We start from the raw sequence: 21,879 nt of genomic DNA on the forward strand, positions 1-21,879 counted from the left end.
ATATAAGAGAAATTATGCAAATGTTATCAGAACTGTTCCCCAAAGGAAAAACAGTCCAGACTGGTCAGTACTGTGCAGTATCTCAAACACCTCCAGTGTCTGAGGAGTCCTCACGAGTGTTCTCTAACAACTCCTGGTATCACCACCAGGCCTGTCATTATATGACATTAGCTAATGAAGGGCAGTATGTAGATTAGCCTCTCAGGGAAAATCCAAATTACCCAACAAATTAAGAGAGGTTTATTGGTATTTCAACAGGTCTTCCACTTAGGAAGAACATCCCTTTCTTAGTCTCTAACATCACTTAAAACAACTACTTTTAAGCAATCTTGATTCTTCCAGATTGTAATGGGAAAGAGTTATGCTGAATGACAGCACCCCACAGTACACACACCCACTAACAGTATAAATCAAGGCTTCGGTTCACGTTCAGGGCGATGCACCAGGCACAATGTTTTCCATGGGGACATCATCAATGGAAGGTCTTTTACTCTGACTGAAAATTGAATTCATTTCCAACCTTAGCATTCACACGGCCATTCAGACTCCAGCTACGAAGCCTAGCTGTGCAGTGGATGAATGCTGTACTTCAGAAATTGGTTTCAGTGCATCTATATTTCATACCCCATGGATCTTGGAACATGCTGGAAGACACTAGACAAGAAGAGCTGGGAAATTCTTGATACCCTTGCAGCACACCAACCTAATGTGAAACCATGATCACTTCCTATCAGTCACCACTATGGGCACAGGGAGGTGTTACAACACAGTAGACAATGTCATTCTTTCCTATAAAATTTTATTTATTACATAAAAAATTCTATACATTTGTTAGACTAAAATACAGTTTTCATTATAATTCTGGCAATTGAGTCAGTACACAGAGAAAACTTAGCATTAGATCAGCACTTTTTTTTTCTAGTTCATATTTCTGCACAAGAAAAACATTTCAAAGCTCCATTTCATATAAGCTCATCGTACTCTGAAGCCAGATGGAATGCCATCCAATTCAGAGCTCTTAGAAGTTAATTTCTCAGCAAGATTTGATAACTCCAGAAAGTTAATTGCTTAATATACATATTTTTAAGTCCTCTGAGAGCATAGTGCTCCATCTGTAGAGTTTGCAGTGTGTCGATGACGACAGTCACAAACACCAGGGCTACGACTGCGTGTGGGGCATGTTCAAGCACCTACATGGTTGTTTCCCCACATGCATACAGTGTAGTGACACTGTAACAAGAAAACACCCCACAAAATGTTAAGGTAAGTGATCCCCAACTGTGGAATTCATGGAAGGCTTAACTGCAGTCCTCCAGTTTGTAATGGACAAAGACAGGACATGACATGATTTATGACATTCTGAAACAGGATGCAGATGGGGAAAAAAATGGACGAAAGGGCATCAGAAATATGTGGCACCACAACTTACTTCTCATGCTGGATTATATAGCAGGAGAACTCAAGACACTGGTGGACCATTTTCTGTTTATATCACCCCATAAAATGATCTGGGCTTGACGGTGGATGCGAAAACACAGTGCCTGAGAGACCAGTAGCAGGTCCCCAATTATATTCACTGGTCTTTAAAATTTGGTTGCCTTATTCTAAGAGTTCTGTCTTAAACTCAAGTTTGGAAAGGTTATGCCAAAGCAGCACATGGAAGCTGGGCCTTTGGTCTTTAGAAGAAAGGCTTTTGTCTTTGGTTGTTTTTCCAGAGCCACTGCTGTCCTGTTGGATACTCTGCACACTTTCTACCTGCCTTCACCTTTGTTAGTAGGAAAGTTTTTTCCTTCTGTAATGAAATCAGCTAAAAATCCACTTGAACTTCATTAGGCACAAGACCTGTTAGAAGTGTATTTAGTAGTCATGGATATTCTGACAGTAAAACTGAAAGGCCTTTTCATTAGGGAACTCCCAGCACCCTCACAAAGGAAGGAAGAAATCAGCAAACGTAAACCCAGCAGGATCTAGTACTATTAGGGCAACACAGTAGGAAAAAAGGTAACTTTCCCCACATGGTTACCTCCAAAAAATCAAAACTAGTAAAACCAAGAAAGGTCAAAAAGACATTCTGAGCAGAGAATACTGGAACCTAGAGGGAGGAGGAAATTTATCTAATAGTCCCTGTTATCACCAGCCTCCATAGCTGCTCTATTATTGTCAGATTCTAACACAATTTATGAAAAAGTCCTGACCTGATTATCAGCATAATAAATAAGAAGAGCCCTTACATTCTTTTAGTGGCAGGTAAGACAGTCCCTGGCACCCCTTCTATCTGCCCATTTATTCCCCAAGTCTTTTCAATGTTAACTAATTCAAACTATACTTCCAGCTCACAGGATGGGGCTAAGACTCATACACAAAGGTCAGAATATTCTCTTTAAAAGTCATACCTGCCTATGACAAATTTAAACTGGACACTGGCTCTTTTCTGTTGCACAAGGAAAGTGCTACCAGTGGTATCTCTCTATTTGCTGTTGTGGAAGTTTCATTAGATCCTTTTCTAGGCATGTAGGGGACAGGAAGCTGATTTTTCTTTGCTTTTTTAACCTGCCAGTTAGGACATTTCCACTGCTTTCTTCAGCCTGATTATGTAGGGAGCAATCTGCTGTCTGATAGGAAAATCATGATCCACTGGAATCAGATCTTAACAGAACTTCAAAATCCCTTAAGGCTTCCTGCTTTCTTTTTTCAAAGGCGCTTCCTGAAGAGCTGCCATGTAGCTGCAGCACCCTCACCTACCAGTAAGTTGTAGATGTGGAGAATTCCATATGCTTCCCTAGAGAAGGAAGAGGAGTGGACATGGGGAATGGAGGCCTGGCCCCACTGGCTCAGTAGGTCAAGGCTGCTCTAGAGAGTAGAAAACACTCAAAACAGGAAATACCTCCCTGATTTAAGTTGTGTGTGTGTGTGGGGGTGGCGGGGTTGGTAAAACACCTTTAGAATTTCCACCCCCAGCATCTACTCCTTCAATTTTTCATTCACAATTTTTGGCAAGTATGTACTACATACACTTGAGTTTGCTAATTTATCATTATCTTCAACTGTTCTGAGTGATACTGACATATTTTAATACAGTGATATACTGATGACACTATATCACATGCCATATCTACAAATAAAAATAATCAAGTGTTTTGGTAGATGGATAATTACAAAGATGCTCTATTAATTAGTTCTTGGATTTTTCTGTTGTTGTCGTTCATTGAAAGTAATTTGGTACCTTGCACAAAAATACCCTCAGAACATGCAGACCCTCACATGTCTAAGGAAAGAAAGCTTATTATTTTTGAAAATTCAGTGTTGACCATATTGTTATTCATTCAGATCAAAGTGTAGTTTCTATACCCAAACCTGGTACTAAATTACACAAAATCTTAATTTATAAAAAGATTCCAGACCAGAGATGAAAAGTATCATCTTAAAAAGATCTTTAGTGGAAGCCTAGCCACTTCTGTGAGCATGTAAAATGTTCACAGATGTGCTATGTGCATTTAAGAGAAAGTCCGCAGCTTTCATAAGTTGGAAGGGACCAATGGCCCCTCAAGTGTACCTGTTTTTGAATATCAAATATTGAATTCAGATCTTAGCAAATATAAGTGGAAAAATTCTGAACATTTATAAATTAACATTTGTGTGTTCAACTAGATCCTAATTAGATCATGACTAAAAGTTTCATTATTCTGAGCTCCTTGGTCTGGAGGAAATAAATTTAGGTTGTAAAACATCAAAACTGAAGAATAGCCTACTAGTTGGGTTCCAAACAATTTCATATCTTTTAAGCAAGTTTTCTAGTGAATTCCCTTAGAAAATATCAAACTTAAATTCTGTCCACGTAATTTACAAAAGTGGCAATTGTTCGTGTAAAATTGAAACTGAAACATCATTTGTCTATTTTTATACATATGAAAATCAACATGGGGAGGAAGAAAGGGCACTATAGTATTTCTATAGAAAAGAAAGGTTTTCCACAGAAATTCACAATGTTAAATAAACTTCATATTGAAGTTTTCTATAAGAAAGATATTTTCAAAGATTTAAATCTTGGAATAAAAATGTCTTCTTGAAGTAAAACATGGAGTATAAGAATTTTGCTCAAATTTGTGAAATCTGAATGGGAAAAGTGTGCTATTTTAAATTTATTAGTCCATAAAACATAATTAGCTTCTGTTTTGTTTTTAGAGGTTCTTAACTTTAGACTTCCTCTTAATAAACCCAGGGTTTCTGCTTTTTCAAAGTTTGGGCTATGCACCACTCAACAAAGATGAGTTAATTCCAAAAACAGTCACTGTATATGAACAATGCCTATTTTTCCAAAGGGCTAACATGCATTTCTTAGTACACAGAACTACATGAATATGCATTTAAAGCAAAAGAATTCTATGCTATGAATATAGAATACACAAATCTCTGCTTTATGCATTTACTTATGAACCCACAATTCTCCAATATATATTCACAGACCTCATCTTAACTCTCAAGAAGCATTTTTGTGTCAGATGAAACATATAAAAAGAATACAAATATTAACCATGTCAGGTACACTAATAAGCCTCCAGACTCTGAAGATTTTTTTTTCCAAAGCCATAAGAAAGCAGTAGCAAACTTACTTATTAAAAAGTGAAAGCTTAAAGAATGTTTTTTGAAGGAAACTTTTCATGGGCTGTGTTAAAGCTGTTGGACACTCCAATTGAAGTAAGAAGGTTTCTGACCAAAAACAACATAAACTGTTCAAGTCACTGTAACTTACAGTTCTGGTTTTGGAACTGATCTCACAATACTACTTCACATGTTGGGGAACTTCTTGACAGAGCCGTTAGTAGTGAGTGAGTCTGCGTGGTGGAAATGTGTGGAGGCTCAGGGGTACTGAATGGCCTTGCAAATATTTGATGCATGCAATTCCTGTGGTTGTTTTGAGTAAGAGGGAAAGAGGTCTCATTCTGGGTTAAAGGAGCTCAGGACCAGGATAAAGGGGTTAGCTCCTCACCACCTACTACTGGGTCAAATTCTGAAACTGCCCTGGGAAGGCAAGGGAGCCCTTGGCAGATACCAAGGTCGATGGTGTTGGAAGAACTTATAATCAAGGGTTTAATGCCCTTCACTGGGGGTGGGGAGGAGAAGAAGAGATCATCACTATAAAGAAGAAACTTATTTCCAGCATAATTTTTAAATAGACTCAATACTTCCTTCCTCCTTAACCATTACGGAAAAAGTTTGGGACCAACACAGTTAAGCTACTTAAGTTGCAGTGACTTAGGACTTAATTATCCTGTACGATAGGATAAAAACTAAACATTAACAATTGCACTAATTGGTTTAAATCAACAACTTACTTTGAACTCTGTTCATTCATGCAGATTATACAATCTCAGCGCCCTTGCTAAATTACTAATATTTTCTTATTATTGCACTAGTAAAGCCTCCAACCGAAGATGGGTCTCTTGGATTTACACTGAAATTGAATCTTTTACCTCCATATTATATTACAGCACAGTTTATTCTCGAGGAAGGAATCTAGGAGGTCTAAACTACATGCCAGAGCATTAACTATCTGATGGCAGAAACCACAGCGACACTCTGGACAGTACTACCATTTACAATAGGGGAGCCTAACCATAAATCTAGAGATAGGACTCCTAAATGCAGTTTTGTAGAACCATCACAGAAAAGGACACAAATCACAACACAGAATCGATGGTTTATAAAATTATTCAGGTATCCACATTTCACAGATAATTTTTGATCTTCATCTATTCTTCTCACTTGGGCAGAAGATGGAGGCAGTGAGCAAATAGCAATAAGGCAGCCCACAGCTAGCTGAAGAATGACTTGCAATGAATGAAGGAGGCAGCAGGAATATCTGAACACAACTGCAAAACATTTAAATATTGCTGAAAAGCCTCTAGGAGGCTCTATCAAATTAATCATGTAGTGAAGCGCATGTGAGAGTGAGAGATGTATCAAATATCTCTCTGTGTGTGCCTGCGCAATATATATGCATATTTGCATATATCTATATGGCACACAAATTTACTTAGGGAAAACAGCCTGGAAATTAATTTGGAACTCAAATGACATGGTTACACATAGATCATAATTTCTAAACACAATGTTAGTAAAACAAAATTTATTTGTAAAACAGGACCTGTTATATAAAATGGCACACAATCAAGTTATACAAAAATACAAAATTTCTTTCTGATTACAGTTCTAGTTGCAAATGATAATTAGAAAGCATTCCTGGTGGCTTCCAAATAGCTGAGATTGCGAGCACATGAAAACAGGGGGCAGCAAAAGTCCATGATGCAGGGATGTCCAAGTGAGTAGAAACTAGTTTCCAAGTTCAAGACTTCTGTCAGGTCACTTTGGAGGAAGACCTCTGAAAATAGCTAGCTCCTGAAATGTCTTCCATTTTGATACCCATCTTCCAGACTTTTGCCAACTCTAAATTTAGTTCCCAATGTTTCTGAATGTCCAAAATCTGTGTGGCTATGGAACAGATGGTATTCTGAATTTTCTTACATGATTTGCTCTCTCACCTATTTGGACAGTTGTTAGTTACATAATTATATTTATTCCATTTCAAATGATATAAAAAGAGTAAAGTGACACTGTTTGGCGACACTAGATGTTAAATGTTAACTTCTGGAGAATTATTATTTCAAAATAGCTACGCTCACAATGTTGGTTTCCCAGATCTTGCTAAGACATGAACTCTTAATTGTGTGTGTATAGTTTTTCTTTTTTTTGAATCCAGATTCTTATTGCAAATATTCTGAAAAATCAGAAATATTACATGAGCTTTGAAAAGAAACCAAGGCATTTAGCAAATTTTAGCCTAGCTAAAGAACACTGATACTTAAAAAAAAATACAATTTACCTTTTGCAGCAATTTAAAGGTCCAACCCTTTGAAAGGAAGCACATTAGCAAACAGCTGCTTATTAAGCCCTAGTGACATTAATTGTATGCATTTCCATAATACCAGCCTACTTCACTGTCTAATTCTGGTAGGGGGCAATGCTTTCTTTCAAAAGATTCTCCTTCCATGGAATGATAAAATGCTGAGGCTTTTTTTTTTTTTTTTTTTTTTTTGTACAGAGCCTGTATTTAGTGCAATAAGTTTAAAAAATTTGCTCTGAAATATTTACTTTACATTAACAAAAATAGCCTTTTTTAAAAAAATTGTAACAAAAAGGAGTTATCGCATAAACAGATCATGAATTATTCTTAGCAAATTACACTTTTTTTTCTTAAAGCATTCACCATTACAATAAGCAGAACAATGGAATATTAGCCATTCATATCTGGTAAGCTTCAGGAATAAAAAACAAAAAAACCCAAAAAACCCCAAGCCCACTCCCAAACATAAAGAACATTCACACTCGAGGATCAAAACATGAACCGATTCTTTAGTTAAACATTGTATAACTCTGGATATGCAATGGATTGCCAAGGAGAGGAGCACCTGCCAGTGTGTTTTCAGATTTTATAGCAAGCATTTGAATAAAATGGCCGTTTAACCCTAAGCCACTGTTTCCTCTGAAGCAGAAGCCCAAGCACTGGAATTTTCAATGCTTTATGTTCTGGGTTTCTATCCCTTTTTTTATTTCTCCCAGCATTAGTAAATCTACAAATCAATACACAGAAACTTAAAGGCTAAACTTGCTGGGTGCCCCAGCTTCCTTTCAAATCAGGCACACAAATGTGTGGAGAATGTTACTAAAGTCAAGGGAAAATAAAAGAGAAGAAAAAAAGAAAGACAAAATGTAAGAAAAGAGTTTGCATAAGAAAGATTATCTACCCTTTTCTTTTTTTCCTACTTTCTTTTATAGAAGCATTAGGGTAAACTACAAATACCTGAGGAGTTGGTTACTTTTTAATGTTGGCTGACAAATGTATGAGCTATTTATGAAAATTCCCATAATGGGCCCACCTGTATGATTCTAAAAGTAAAATGACATGGCTTCTTTGATTGGGGGAAACTGATTGGAGAAAATCCTTATTTATCTGAAAGCACATGCCTAGTCTTAATGCACTAGGACTTATGCCTCAGTTAAATAAGATCTTGATTTTATACACACATCAGGGAAATCATCCCCGATTAAACTTTAGACAAGAATTTGGTACAATAATTTTATCTAATTTAAGTAACTAAAGTTAAAATCTCCTCTAAGTTATTAAAAATGTTAATCAGATATGAATCTAACATTTCCATTAAGACAATTACAATTGAAAACATTAAATGACGGAAGTTGCCTTGTAAAAGCCACCCGTATGAAAGGAGTACATGTTTGACAAAAATAAGCATAAAAAAGGTATTAAATCCCTGTTCCTTTTCTCTGATTTTGGCTGATTATGTGTGTGTGTGTATATACATATACATATATATACACACATACATATACATATATACACACACCCACACACACAAATACATAGTTATGTGTATATATTGTTTTGGAATGTCAATGGGTTCCATAACCGTCGGCTAGGTTCAAGCAGAACTTGCTCCCGAAGCCTAGAAAACAAAGTCATACAGAGTATAATCTTAGACAATTACCATTAAAAGGAGGTCATGAATGATGTTACAGATTTACACATGGTCACAAACAGCAAAAGAGCAAAATGGATTGAGACTCCTTCTCCCCGGGGCTGAAATTCCTACGAATGTTAAAGGTCACATTTCCTTCAGGGATCATCTCTGAGATGTGCACAGCATCATTTTCTGGCCTGTGTCCCTATAGAGCCCAGGTTTCCCCCTCCTTTTCCGCTGTAAGTTCTAACCTATACGATAGCAGACAACGATTTGGTAAGTTTTTCTAAAAATCATTTTTGAAGAACTGTAGGAAGACCTCATTGATCTTTAATCTTTCCTGAACTTGTGAGGCTCTCTTAAGAGAAATTCCAAGAATACTGGCAGTTCTCCTAGGTATTTCAACGATCCCCTGTCAAAAGGAAAGTTTTAAACCTCACTTTCCGGAACATTATTTTATAGGCTAAAAATAAACCCTAAGTTAAAATACCCCATATTAAGGAAGAAGACAGACAGTAGCAGTGTTTCTAGACATATTACAAAATAGGCATGATGCTCTTCACCTAAGAGAATAATGTGAGCAAATATAAATAAGCAAATCTACATTCTACCAAGCCCCCAATTTTTGGGGGCAGTTTCTTTGATGATTATGGCACAGGGGTAGTGACAGTAGGGGTCAACTCTAATCATACTGTGAGAGAGAGAGAAGAAAGATATGGTACTAATTCTTAAAAAATAAAGTTACTCTAGTCAAGCACAGTGGTATAAGCCTATAATCTCAGCGGCTCAGGAAGCTGAGGCAGGAGAATCGCAAGTTCAAAGCCAGCCTCGCAACTTAGCAAGGTCCTAAGCAACTTAGCATGACCCTGTTTCAAAATAAAATATTTTAAAAAGCATCGGGGATGTAGTTCAGTGGTTAAGTGCCTCTGGGTTCAATCCCCAGGGCCATAAACAACAAACAAACCAACCAACCAACCTACCCTGTGAGCAACATTTCACATTTCTCTTTCTGGAATTTGAAAACCATTTAAAACATCATTCTGAGGGACCAAAATAATGCAATGTCCAAAGCATCAAAAGAACAATGCACAGAAAAGATGTATTTCGGGACACAGTGGAGGGTTTTTGTCATTCATTGGTAAGCAATGAACTGATAAACAACATAAAATGAAAACAAAAACTGAAAGAAGATTTAAATGCATCGTTGGATTAAAAGACACTGTTTTAGAACTGAAAATACTATTAGGAAAAAGACTCTTCCTAAAATTTTTGGTTTCTGGCAGAACGCCACATAACTTGGGCCATTCTGCTAGGATTATTGCCTATAAATTAGGGGTTTAGGTGAAAAAAGGGATATTTGCATTCTGGTCTACCACAATTCATCTATCATTTACTAAAGAATAATATGGAAATATATACCAAGACAAGGTCAAATTAGCTAGTGCTAGTCCTCAGCTTCTAAATATTTCTCCCTTTCTTTAAATGCTTATTACTGGAGAAGGCTTTAACGAAAAGTCTCAATCACTGGAAAGACAGAAACGGGGGGGAGACAAACTAATGTTTTAAGGTTTTATGTATGTCCTTCTAAGTTTTAGACTTGGAATCTTTATTTCTGGAGCAATGAGGACAACCCAGCAACAGAGGGAAGGAAGCTTTCCTGCATCCTCCCTTCCTCACAGGGTGGGCAGCATCTTTGCTGTTGTCCTGATTAGGAATACCTGCCGGAGACATCTGTGGTTATACCACGGTGAGGATGTCTATGGCAAAAGCAACTCAGGATTTGCATACTGATTAACTTTAATTTGCTTTTTTCAAATTAGAGTAGGAATATGTATAAAATTAGCCAGAGAAATTCATCCTTTTCACAAGTAAGCTGGGAGAAGACTAGATGGTCTTACTGAGAGGGAATGTGGGTGTTGATGGAAACAGCCTTGTTTGCTACAAAAAAAAAAAAAAAAAAAAAAAAAAAAAAAAAGCTTAAGAAACAAAGAAGGTATAATCCAGGCAACAGAAGAAAAAAATCAGCAAAGGGCAAAAGACTGCAATGTAAACAGAACATTATTTTCAAAAAGGAGGAATATGAAATTTTAGCAAGTTGAAAGGAATTGGTATTATCACCTTCCAAAATAATAAAAATCAAACTGTCAGTTCACACGTACACCCAAATGTTCAAATGGATGAAAACCTAACACTGACAGTTGAAAAAACAGAGAAACAGCAGTTGCACCTTAGGGACCAAACTGTTACCCCCCAGCCCATAACACTGGTGAAGATGCTGTTCCTTTCAGCTTACTTTTACAGAAGGTGGTCTCAGCTGTGACAAGAATTCTGCCATCCAAGTGATGGGTAAGCACACAAACAGAAAGAGCAGCACATCCTGCGTGATACAGATAACAAAAGCTTCTCCTGAAGAAGTGCAGTCAGTGAAGACAGAAAGAGAGAAGAAGTGAAAGTGAAATTCTTGGAGGGCGGCCGCCTCCTCATCTCCACCTACCATCGGCTTTAGCTCTCTGGCATCAGCGACGCCTCCCTTACCAGCTTCCTTCATTGCTTTCCTACTGTTTTCCACAAACTCCTGCAAAATATGGACCACATAGCATAAATGTTGGGATCTTTTCAGATTTTAGTCAGTAGATGAATTTCTAAAGAACATTTGCATATTTGACTCAATCTTGGTATAGCAGTAAATAACACAGAGTATTAAACGTAAAAAACTGTTAAATTTGTAGGGATGGATTAAAATCTGCTGTCGTAAAGATCTTCTTTCCATCTATCATTGTGACAATCCCACCAAGGGTCCAGGAGTTAGCATTAGTTCTACACTGAGGAAAGAAAAAACACCTATCATTTTAAAGATACTATTTTTTCATACTTAGAATGTTGCTTTATTTTTTCCATATCAAGGTTAAATGAAACAAGAAAAATTTATTTCATAAGTCTCCACTTTTAAAAGACCCAGGAGGTAAAAGCAATAATACTTCTAGGCACTTTTTTTTTTTTTTAACCCAAACTATAAATATGCCACTTAAAAAATGTCTATCTGGTTTTGACATTACTTCCTAATGCAAGAGACTAGAACTTGTGGTCAGAAGTAGTTAAAATAAAAATATGCCCAAAGGAAACATTTCTATTCTGTCAAAGTTTATGGAGTACTTCCTCATTAAATATCCTTATCATTCTTACAGAGAAAACTGAACAGGAAAAAAACAAAACAAAACTATTTTTACACTGCTTTTGATCAGTAGCTTAAAAAAACAACTCTTCTTCTAAATGCTTTAATCGCAAGAGAGATGCAGTGCTCATAGAGCACATTCCATTATGAAAACAACCAGTTAGAATTAATTTAGGCATTAGGAAAAATGTCCAAAATTTAGTTGATGATTTTCTCAGTAAAAGTGATAATTAGTACCAAATAGGTCATCTAAAGCATGTGGAATTTCTGCTACTGAAACAAATCTAGCTCACTTATTAATATATTTATTTTCAATTTAATTGGGTAAATCATACTCTTGGAAAATAAGTTATTATTTCAGTATTTTGTCTTTAATATTACCTATTCTGGAGATAGGAATATTTTACATCATTGTTAAAAAGCATCTTTAATCTTATATCACTTAACACTGAAGAAAATAGTACTTAAACCATTCTAACATAGTTTAAAATCATTTAAAATTTTTAATTGAGACTCTAGTAGAGGGGATCTACAGAGGTTACATAACTAAGAGAAAATCTGAATAAAGTATCCGTGTCAAGATTCCGATCTTGACTAATATGAAAATACAAAATAACGTACTGGTTACAGGTCAGTTGTCTGTATTCATTAAGAAATGCCTTCAGTTTGGACTGGTATTTTTAGGGTGATGACTTTTAACTAGGGTTGACAGCAATAGCATTTGGAAAGGTGGTGACTGGTGAAAGACAGGTACTAGGAAATAAGACATTTTGTCCTTAATCCCCATTTCAGGAAAAGCACTTAGAACATCAGTGGCCCAGTGTTCCAATTCAAGGGCTACAAGGCAAGTTTAAAAGTCCACTCAAATCTGTCTAACTGCAGAGAGTAGCAGCAGAGTCTAGGACAGTATGTATTTAGGACCACTAATGAGTATGGCTCCAGCTAGGTGGATCTGAAATGATCTTTGTGCCAGGAAGGCCTTCTTCCCTGATTTCTCCATACACAGTCTCATTCATGAGTGAGTGCTACAGGTTTAATTCTGAATTACTGTGTTGCATATTGTGGGAATTAAATACAGAGAAAAATATGCAATATATTTTTATTAGTATTTTTGTCCCTCAAGCAGTAGAGGGCAATCGAGGTACTTACCATCAATACTTTATCCATATAGAATTCTCTGCCAGGGCTCCCATCATTGTATTTTGTATCAATGGCAAAACACAAGAATAATACATCCACTACCATTTCATAAATGGACAGGAAGCAATGAGCGACTAGGAAAGCAAAGAGGCAGACGATGATCAGAGGCAGCACCCATACTGTGTAATCCTGCTGGTAGTTGAGCAGCATAATCCCAGCCAAACCTGTGCTGCAGACTATCAGCACCTGAAGCAGAGAGAGCAAAGACCATACTTAATATTCTACTAGAAACCCACCATTTCTTCATCACTTGCAGACTTAAAATTCTCTTTATTATTTGTAAAGGGTCATTCCATCTCAAATTAAGAAGTATAGCCAGACATGGTGTGCACGTCAATAATAGCCACTTGGGCGGCTGAGGCAGGAGGATCCCAAGTTTGTGGCCAGACTCAGCAATTTAGTGAGAACCTATCTCAAAAAGTAAAAGGGGCTGGGGATGTAACTCAGTGATAGAACATCCCTGGGAGCAAACCTCAGTTTAAAAAAGCATAATTCATAATACCCATATAAACCCAGTTTTTATATATCATATGATACAAATTTTAAAAATCATATTTTAAATGACTTTGGTTCACAGTAAAAAGAATAGAGTTTTCCAAATAGTATACTGGTCTCTCTTTAGAATCTGTGGCAATTTTTAAGATAAATATATGCATATTTTTAAAAATTATACATATTCTTAGCACTCAGTAAAAAACTATTGACATTGGTATTGGTATGTAATTTTCCTTGGCATTCTTACATATATGAAATAGTATTATATAAACAAATCAAAATGCTCTTCATTCATATTTATAGCATCATTATAAGTGCTTCATAAATACTCTACTACATAATTTCATCTTATGGGTGATTTAAAATTTATTTACCCATTCTCCTTCCTGTTGGAGATTTATATTGTTTTCAGACATAAATGATGCTGTAGCAAACATCTCTATTCTTAGAACATTTCCTGTGTTTTGTGTTTTATTTTACATAGAATATGTGGCAAATTTTTAAAACTTTCCATAAAGTGTAGATTTGAACTGTGAAGAAAAGACTGCCAAAAATACCCAAGCTAGAAAAATAAGAGAAATAACCAATGTGTTTTAAGAACATTCTGATGTTTCATCATCTCATACATAGCATTTTCAAATTTTTATGGTTATTTGAATACTTTTTAGTTCAGCTTTCCAATAACTCAATAATTGTTTATGGTAAGCACTATCAACCTGACTTTATAGATTGGGAAACACACTCAGAGATGCTAGCCAACCTGTGCAAGGTCACAGAGCAAAGAACAGATTCCATTCAAGTAAAGGACTTAAAATGCCAACCCACTGCTCTTTCCAGGAAAAAACTCAGCAAATATTTGGATACTGACACATACCAGTAATGGATTGTACTGAATCCTAGACACACACTTCCTTAGCCCTTTAATTAGCCTAGCATCAGACACTAAATAAAGGAAATGAAGGAGTACTCTCTATTCGCAGCCACCTTTGGTTACCTAGTGCTAAGGACAGGCAAACTTCTGCATCCTCCCACTGTTAATCAACAGAGCAACTCTCACTCACTGTTATCTCAACCACGAGTTATAATGCATTAGATGATACATTGGTTCAGCTATAAATTGATCCCTCTCAGATGCTTTTATGGAGCAAATCTGGGTTTGCCCAAGTTTAAGACTCCTCCCACCACTTTTATGGCAATATACCTCCGAATCATCTCTTACGGTGGCTTTTTTCTGGGGTGGTTTTCACAGATGGTTAATTGTATTCATTTTCTTTCACTCCTGTGGTTTCAATTTTTAGAATGAGTTATTTCTTATACTGTCTTCAAGTTTTATACATCTACCCTATTAGAAAGCTGGGGTTCTTTATGCCCTTATGATGCCACTAAAAGTTAAATCACATTGGAAATGCTAAAGTCAACCAGAGGAAGAAGGTATTGCTCAACAAAGTAATGAGACCAAAAGCTACTGAGATTGAAGCCTGGATATTATGTCATGTGAAAAATAACTTCAAGAACCAGTGACAGGCAAAAAAATCATATAAATGTAATAAATATTTTGCATTTATTGAAGCAGGATATAATAATGGTTCTCAAACTATAGACAAGCAGATTTCTGGACTCTGACCCCAAGAGTCTGATTAGTTGACTGTGAAATAAAGCCTACAAAATGCATTTTAAAAATATCTCAGGTACTGATGAAGTACACAACATTCATCTCAGGAAGTGCTGGTCTAGATCTGTGATCTTCATGGTGGGGAACATGTATTCTAATGTGTATTCAACAGGATCACCTGGAACTTCTATTTCTATTTCTCATACATTTAAATTTTCTTTTTTTAGTATGCTTTAGAATACACCAATTAGTAGAAGCTGTAAACATGTCATAAAGGTAAATGTGTTAGGGAATTGTGCTCAAACTTCGTTTTCTATAGGGCACATAATTTAAAAAGTTTAGATACTCCTGTTATAGCGGACAAGTTATTGGGGATTCAGTAGAAGAGATTCAAACACAGGATAGGGTGTAAGAAGCAGGAAGGAAAGGACACCAGCTTTGGAGTTAGAAAGATGTAGATTTGAATTACAGAGTTATTACTTTAGCTTTGTGACTTTAAGGAAGTTCATTTAACCTTTCTGATCCTGTTTTTCCATATTCAAAAGAGACAATAATACACATATCCCATGATTAAAACAGCATTTGACTCAATGCTTGACAATATCTGTCCCCCCTTCCTTTCTTTTTTGCCACTAGTAAGTCCTGCATTTATGATGTTCTTTCATCTTGAAACCCGTATTTTGAAACATTTTGTTTGCCAATAAAATAGCACTTATAAGCAATAATTCACCTTTTTTTTTTTTTATTTCTCTTTTTGGTAAAATACCCAGGGGCATTTTACCACTGAGCCACATCCCCAGCCCTTTTTAAAATATAGGGCTGGGGATGTGGCTCAGTGGTAGAGTGCTTGGTTTGCATGTATGAGGCACTGGGTTTGATTCTTAGCACCACATAAAAATGAATAAATAAAATAAAGGTATTGTGTCCATCTACAACTAAAAAAATTAAAAACAACACTGTATTTAGAGACAGAGTCTCACTGAGTTGGGGAGTACCTCGCTAAGTTGCTGAGGCTTTGACCTTGTGATCCTCCTGCCTCAGCCTCCTAAGCCACTGGGATTACAGGCATGCGCCACTGTTCCAGCCACATTATCATTTTTATTAATCTGAGTCAAGTAACTTGTCAATTAAAAGATGTAACTAATGTGAGAAAAGGTTTTACCAAATAGAGGTAAAATAATTTCACACAGAAGAAATTATTTTGTTTTTTGGAGGGACAGATTTATTGGGGGCAAATATCAATATATTTTTGGACTTAGAAATACTTATGAGCTTGTAAATTTCTATCCTAATGCAAACTTAGAGGACCTATGGTTTCTTCCAAATCTACCTCATTCTTCTAGAAAAATCATTGGTGTTCCATAGAAATAGGATCTATGACATTACTTTTTCATTCTGTCTTGAATTTCAAAGTTTTTAAAATTGAATTTTAAGTTTTAAGGTAATGGTGAATCTACCTGCAGTTGTAAGAAGTGACACAGAGTGATTCCATGTATGACTCACCCAGTTCCCTTCAATATGACAACCAGTACTGAGGCTGACACAGTCAAGATATAGACAACACCCACAGTATCATAAGGATCCTGCTCTCTGCCCTTTTACAGCTATTCCAATGAGGACCATCACAGATACATTATCCATTCTCAAGATGTTGTCCTTTCAGGAATGCTACATAAATGGAATCATACAGTTTTAATCTTTTTGAATTGGATTTTTTTTCACTTAAACTAATTCTCTCAAGATTCATTCAAGTTGCTGCATGTATCAATAGTGAGGTTCCTGGCATTTATCTTTTATAATGTTTACTATGGCTCCCTGCTCAGAAACTACTTCTGCACACTAGCAGCCATTCAATTGTAACAAAAGAAACTCTTTTCAAAAGATTTACTGGATTCTATAATCAGAAGTATATTCCTTAAAAAAGGATAACTAAATAATCCTATCTTAGTATGTTAAAAGCCTGGAAGATATTTTTTCCTTTTTTAGTTTTCTTCTTTTAGGATTTTCTTTAAATAAAAATTTATCTTTTATGATTTTTAAAGTCCTTTTCAATGATGTTATTAGTATCATGTTGAAAATATATCTTTCTGGAAAGCAATTTGGTAATGCAAACCAGGAACTCCAATTAATTACAATTGTAGGATTCTAGGATTCAAATAAGCCAGAACCAATGTGGGTAAGAATTCAGACAAGGAAGTTTCACGGCAACATACGTTAGTAAAATATTGGGAACTTTTTGACTGTAAAACCAGGGGATAGATTAAATAAATGAAATAATAACTGTATAAATATGGTTAGAAAAAATTTAGTATAATAGGAAAAAACTTAAAATATCAAGTGAAAAGAGGAATATAAAACTGCCTTTTCTACTTGGTTTTATATCAAATTTATTGACTAGTATATAACTGGCACCCAGAATAGCCCACAGCATTTGCCGGTAAACACTTAATATTGCTGAATGAGGGGTTGGGGTTGTGGCTCAGTGGTAGCGTGCTCACCTAGCATACATGAGGCCCTGGGTTCAATCCCTGGCACCACATAAAAATAAAAGGTACTGTGTCTACCTACAATAAATAAATACTTAAAAAAAATGTTGTTGAATGAATAAAAGGATATTGAAAATCTACAGGAAAAATTCTGACAAATCACTAGACTGCTGAAAAACTCAAAACCAATTTTAAAACATTATACTTTATCTTCTATATATTTTTCATTATAAAAAGAATGAATACTCAATGTGGTAAAGTAAAGAAAGGGATTTGAAGTCATCCATATTTTCGAAATCCAACGGCAATTGTTGTTAACCTTTTGGGATATTAATTTTCTTTCTTTTCCTTTATGCACATTTTAATTTTAATTAATCAACTTTTTTTTTTTTTTTTTTGGTGTTGCTGGGGATCAAATCCAGGGCCTCATTCATGCTAGGTATGAACTACAACTCTAGCTCTTATACACATTTTTAAACAGTACTGGAATAGTCTTACTATAGTTTTACTCAGTTCTTTTCATTTATTATATTTTATGTATTTTAGCATCATATTATAAACTCATAATAAAACATGCTTTATTAGGTGAATAATAGTCTGTTGGCTATTATACCTAACCAATTCCCTAATGGTAGGCATTAGATTATTTATAATTGGTCACTTTTATACTATTATAAATAATAAACTTTTTTGTATTTAGAACTATTTCCCGGGGTAGTTTACCACCATCAAAATTAGTAAGGGAGGGAGGGAGGGAGGGAGAAAAGAAGGAAGGAAGGAAGGAAGGAAGGAAGGAAGGAAGGAAGGAAGGAAGGAAGGAAGGAAGGGAGGGAGGGAGGGAGGGAGGGAGGAAGGAAGGGAGGGTGGGTGGGAGGGAGGGAAAGAAAAGAAAGGTCCAAGGGCAAATTTAATGTCAGCTGAGGCAATTATAGTACACAATGATCATCTCGGAAGTCAGACAGGCCTGAGTGGAACCGGTGTTCTGCACGTTCCAGTTCTCTAAATTTGGCCAATTCAGTTCTGTCTCTGAACTTTGGTTTCCTCTGCTATAACATGAATCCCGCCTCACAGAGAAGCCAGTGTTGCCTTCACTAAAGCTCCTTGCTCAGCACCCAGTGGCTGCAAGCGCCTCAATCAGAACTTAAGAAAATCACCACCATCACTGTTATCACCACTTACTAGAAACTTTCCCCTTTCCCTCTAAGTGGCTTTTCTCTTTAAAAAAAAAAAAAATGCCATGTGTATATATATGTTCTTATTCTACTTTGCTTCATCTCTTTCTAAACTCTAGACACAAATTATAAATATGTTTAAAAAGAATGAATCTGCAGTCTTTTGGAATTAAACAGAAAGCACACGAACAATAACAATGTCAGATGTTCTTAGTCCTTAACAGACTAATTCATTCTACCAACACTGTAAAATTTGTCTTCTATATAAAATTCAATATAATATTAATTTAATTACAAACTTTTGAAATAATTCTCTGTCGTTTTCTTCTGTTTTCAGAGGAAGGCAATGTTGCCTGCAACCCTACCCACTTAAAACTATACAGTGCTGTCAGGTGCAATGGTGCACACCTATAATCCCAGCAGCTCGGGAGGCTGAGGCAGGAGGATCATGAGTTCAAAGCCAGCCTCAACAAAAGTAAGGTGCTAAGCAATTCAGTGAGACCCTGTCTCTAAATAAAATACATAATAGGGCTGAGGATGTGGCTCAGTGGTCAAGTGCCCCTGAGTTCATTCCCAGGTACCAAAAAGCAAAACAAAACTACTCAGAGCTGTGCTTTTCCATGCCAAAGATCTTTTCCTTTTCAAAAACATTTTAAAAGTGCAATAGCTGGGGTGACCTCAGTGTTCATTAGTAAGAGAAGGTTTAAGGAGAGCATTTGATGGAATGTGGAACATAATGATAATGAGTAACTAGGAAGATTATCAAAGCAAGATGGAAAATGTATATGATATACTGTGCAGTAAAAAGGGGAGGACAGACAGGTATGAAGGTTATGATTGTTGTACTACAGAAACAAGTCCATGAAATAATACTGGAGGTGATATACAGAAATGGTAGAGTCAGGAGGTTATAGTGGAGATATTTCAAGCCTTATTGTTTCCTCATTTTTTTCAAAATTTCTGAGTATTTTATGGTTGGAAATAACAGGTACAATGAAATTGAATTATAATGGATGCTATTTATTATTTTGCAGATTTTAATAGTATGGAATAAATTTTCTCTTCTCAGACACTTCTAAGGAAAGCAGAAGTCTCATTCCCTAACAGCTCTATTTTAAAAGGGTTTATATACGGTAACAATGATAGCTAACAGTCACCAAAAATTGCTAACATTCACTAAAAATGTACAACGTGTTGGGCACTGTCCTAGATACTCTATATGTATCAGCCAGTCTAATCTTCGCAACTCTACAAGTTTGGCTCTATTATTGTCCTAATTTTACAAATGGGCAAACTGAGGCACAGAGAGGTTATGTAACCTGCCTCAGGCTCCATAGCTAGTAAGTGATAGAGTGATGATTAAAGCCCAGAAATCAGGCTCCAGACAAAATACTACCCTTAATCATAACATTGACTGTCTCTGAATTCTTTACTGTTCAAAATATGTAAGGTGAAACATGGGCAAGATACTTAGCTTCACTGTGTCGCTGTTTCCCCATGAGAATAACAGTATTTAGCATATAAATTTGTTGTGAGGATTAAATAAACACATGTAAAGAGCATAGAAAAGTATCTGATGCATGTTAAAGACTTTGTAAGTGCTTGCTTTTATTAAATACTTTTAGTTGGGCAAGGTTTTTTGTGTGGAGGGGGGTTAGGTATTTTTAAAACTAAAAGGCACATTTTTGCAAAAAATTTACTCAGACAATACACTTGGTCTTACCTTGCCTAGGAATAACATGAAGTCTCCCACTGTGTTGATGGCAGCCACTCGCAATGCATTCTCCACCAGAATGACAAAGGCATCCTTTGCTGAGGTGCAGAAGTTGGTGCTGTTGATAGCGGTGGCTGTATATGCATTCTGGACAAAAGAAAATGCAGTATTTCATCAATAAATTGACTTTTTAAGTGTCGCATAGCTAAAACACAGATTATAAGAGTATTTTGGAGTCAAACCCACGGCTTCACTGAGGTTTGAATTGAGATTGAGCACAAAGAAATATTAAACACTGGGGAAAAATCTAATATGACAAAAAGAGCTTTCCAGGTAGCTTAGTTTCAGCCCTTTTAAAAGTTATTTATTAAAACACACAGAACCTTTCTAACATTCATTTACCTCTTCCCAGTCTTAGTAAATCAAACATAATTTAATCTTTTCTAGATGTCAGGTTCATGACTATGAATATCAGTGATACACTTAAACCATTTCAGCGGTGGTTTATAAATGACAGAGGTAAGTATGAGCATCAGATAGCTGTGCGGTATTATCCTGAATGCCCATCACCTTCTGTTGGGTGGCTTTCCTCTATGCTCTTTGTTTCTCACAGCTCTTACAGGAGACAGCTATTTCATGCCTGGCATTTTTTATACCTTCCCATTCTGGGAATAGGACCCCAGGCCTCATTTGAGAAAATAGTCCTTTCTAATTAGACTAAGTGGGGTTGACTCCCTCTTCAGCTCTGGGTGTGGGCCATCCATCACTGATATGAGCCAATCAGTGTGCTCTGCCCACCTGGTCAAATGTCAGGCTGTCATTACATAAGCTAGTCAGACCCAATGAAGATAAAAGAGATGATCCCTGGGGTTTCTGGGAAAAAGAAGGTTCCTGTCTCCTCCACAGGCATGGGTCTCCTGAAGGGTGGAGTCTGATGGGCATAGTTGTTTTGCCAACTAACAGGAAGAGCTCCTGGAGCTCACAGTGTGAAACTGAGGCTTAAGTCAACACCACAGAAGTCACAACAGAGAATCCAGGTACTTGAACCTGGTAACAGTATTTGCATCCCCCAAAAAGCCAGGAAACTAGTCAACTTTTTGAGTATAGAAGCTAATATATTGCTAATAATAATATGTTGTCCTCTTGCTTAGGCTGGATTGAGCTGGGCATTCTGTCTTGCATAATACCAAATCCCAACTGATACACTTTCATTCAATTACACCTGCGTCTGCAGCCCTTGTCTATTTGAACCATTGGTTACAGACTCTCATTTTTTTGCAAGACATTCTATTTTCTGAAAATAAACTTGCATTGCTATGTCCTAAAAAACGTAAATAAGTATCATCACATCAAATCCATCTGAGTCTTAAGAAGGGAGAGTGTATGGACTACTTAATGATTAAAACTTTTGGTCTTGAGGAATTTTTGATTTAGTGTTGACTTAAATGATTAGTATGTGCAAACTACTGTAATTGTTGGAAAACTGCTAGACTT

General features: G+C 36.3%; 1 protein-coding gene across 2 annotated transcripts in view; it reads right to left on the reverse strand.

Annotated features, from left to right (window-relative positions):
• Window positions 1-6,107: 6,107 nt before the first annotated feature.
• The window catches only part of Slc44a1 (solute carrier family 44 member 1), a 134,187-nt gene continuing 118,415 nt past the window's right edge, over window positions 6,108-21,879 (reverse strand). The window contains exons 13-16 of one of the 2 annotated variants that reach the window (XM_047525647.1): window positions 20,395-20,532; window positions 12,856-13,092; window positions 11,029-11,109; window positions 6,108-8,519 (exon numbers count right to left, since the gene is read on the reverse strand). In XM_047525647.1, coding sequence (XP_047381603.1) covers window positions 8,496-8,519; window positions 11,029-11,109; window positions 12,856-13,092; window positions 20,395-20,532 — 480 coding nt within the window. In that variant the 3' untranslated portion in view covers window positions 6,108-8,495. Of the gene's footprint in view, window positions 8,520-10,554; window positions 11,110-12,855; window positions 13,093-20,394; window positions 20,533-21,879 lie in introns of those variants that run through there. The other variant, XM_047525646.1, reaches the window with a different exon arrangement.

This window comes from Sciurus carolinensis, chromosome 14, assembly GCF_902686445.1.
Source record: "Sciurus carolinensis chromosome 14, mSciCar1.2, whole genome shotgun sequence".
NCBI lineage: Eukaryota > Metazoa > Chordata > Mammalia > Rodentia > Sciuridae > Sciurus > Sciurus carolinensis.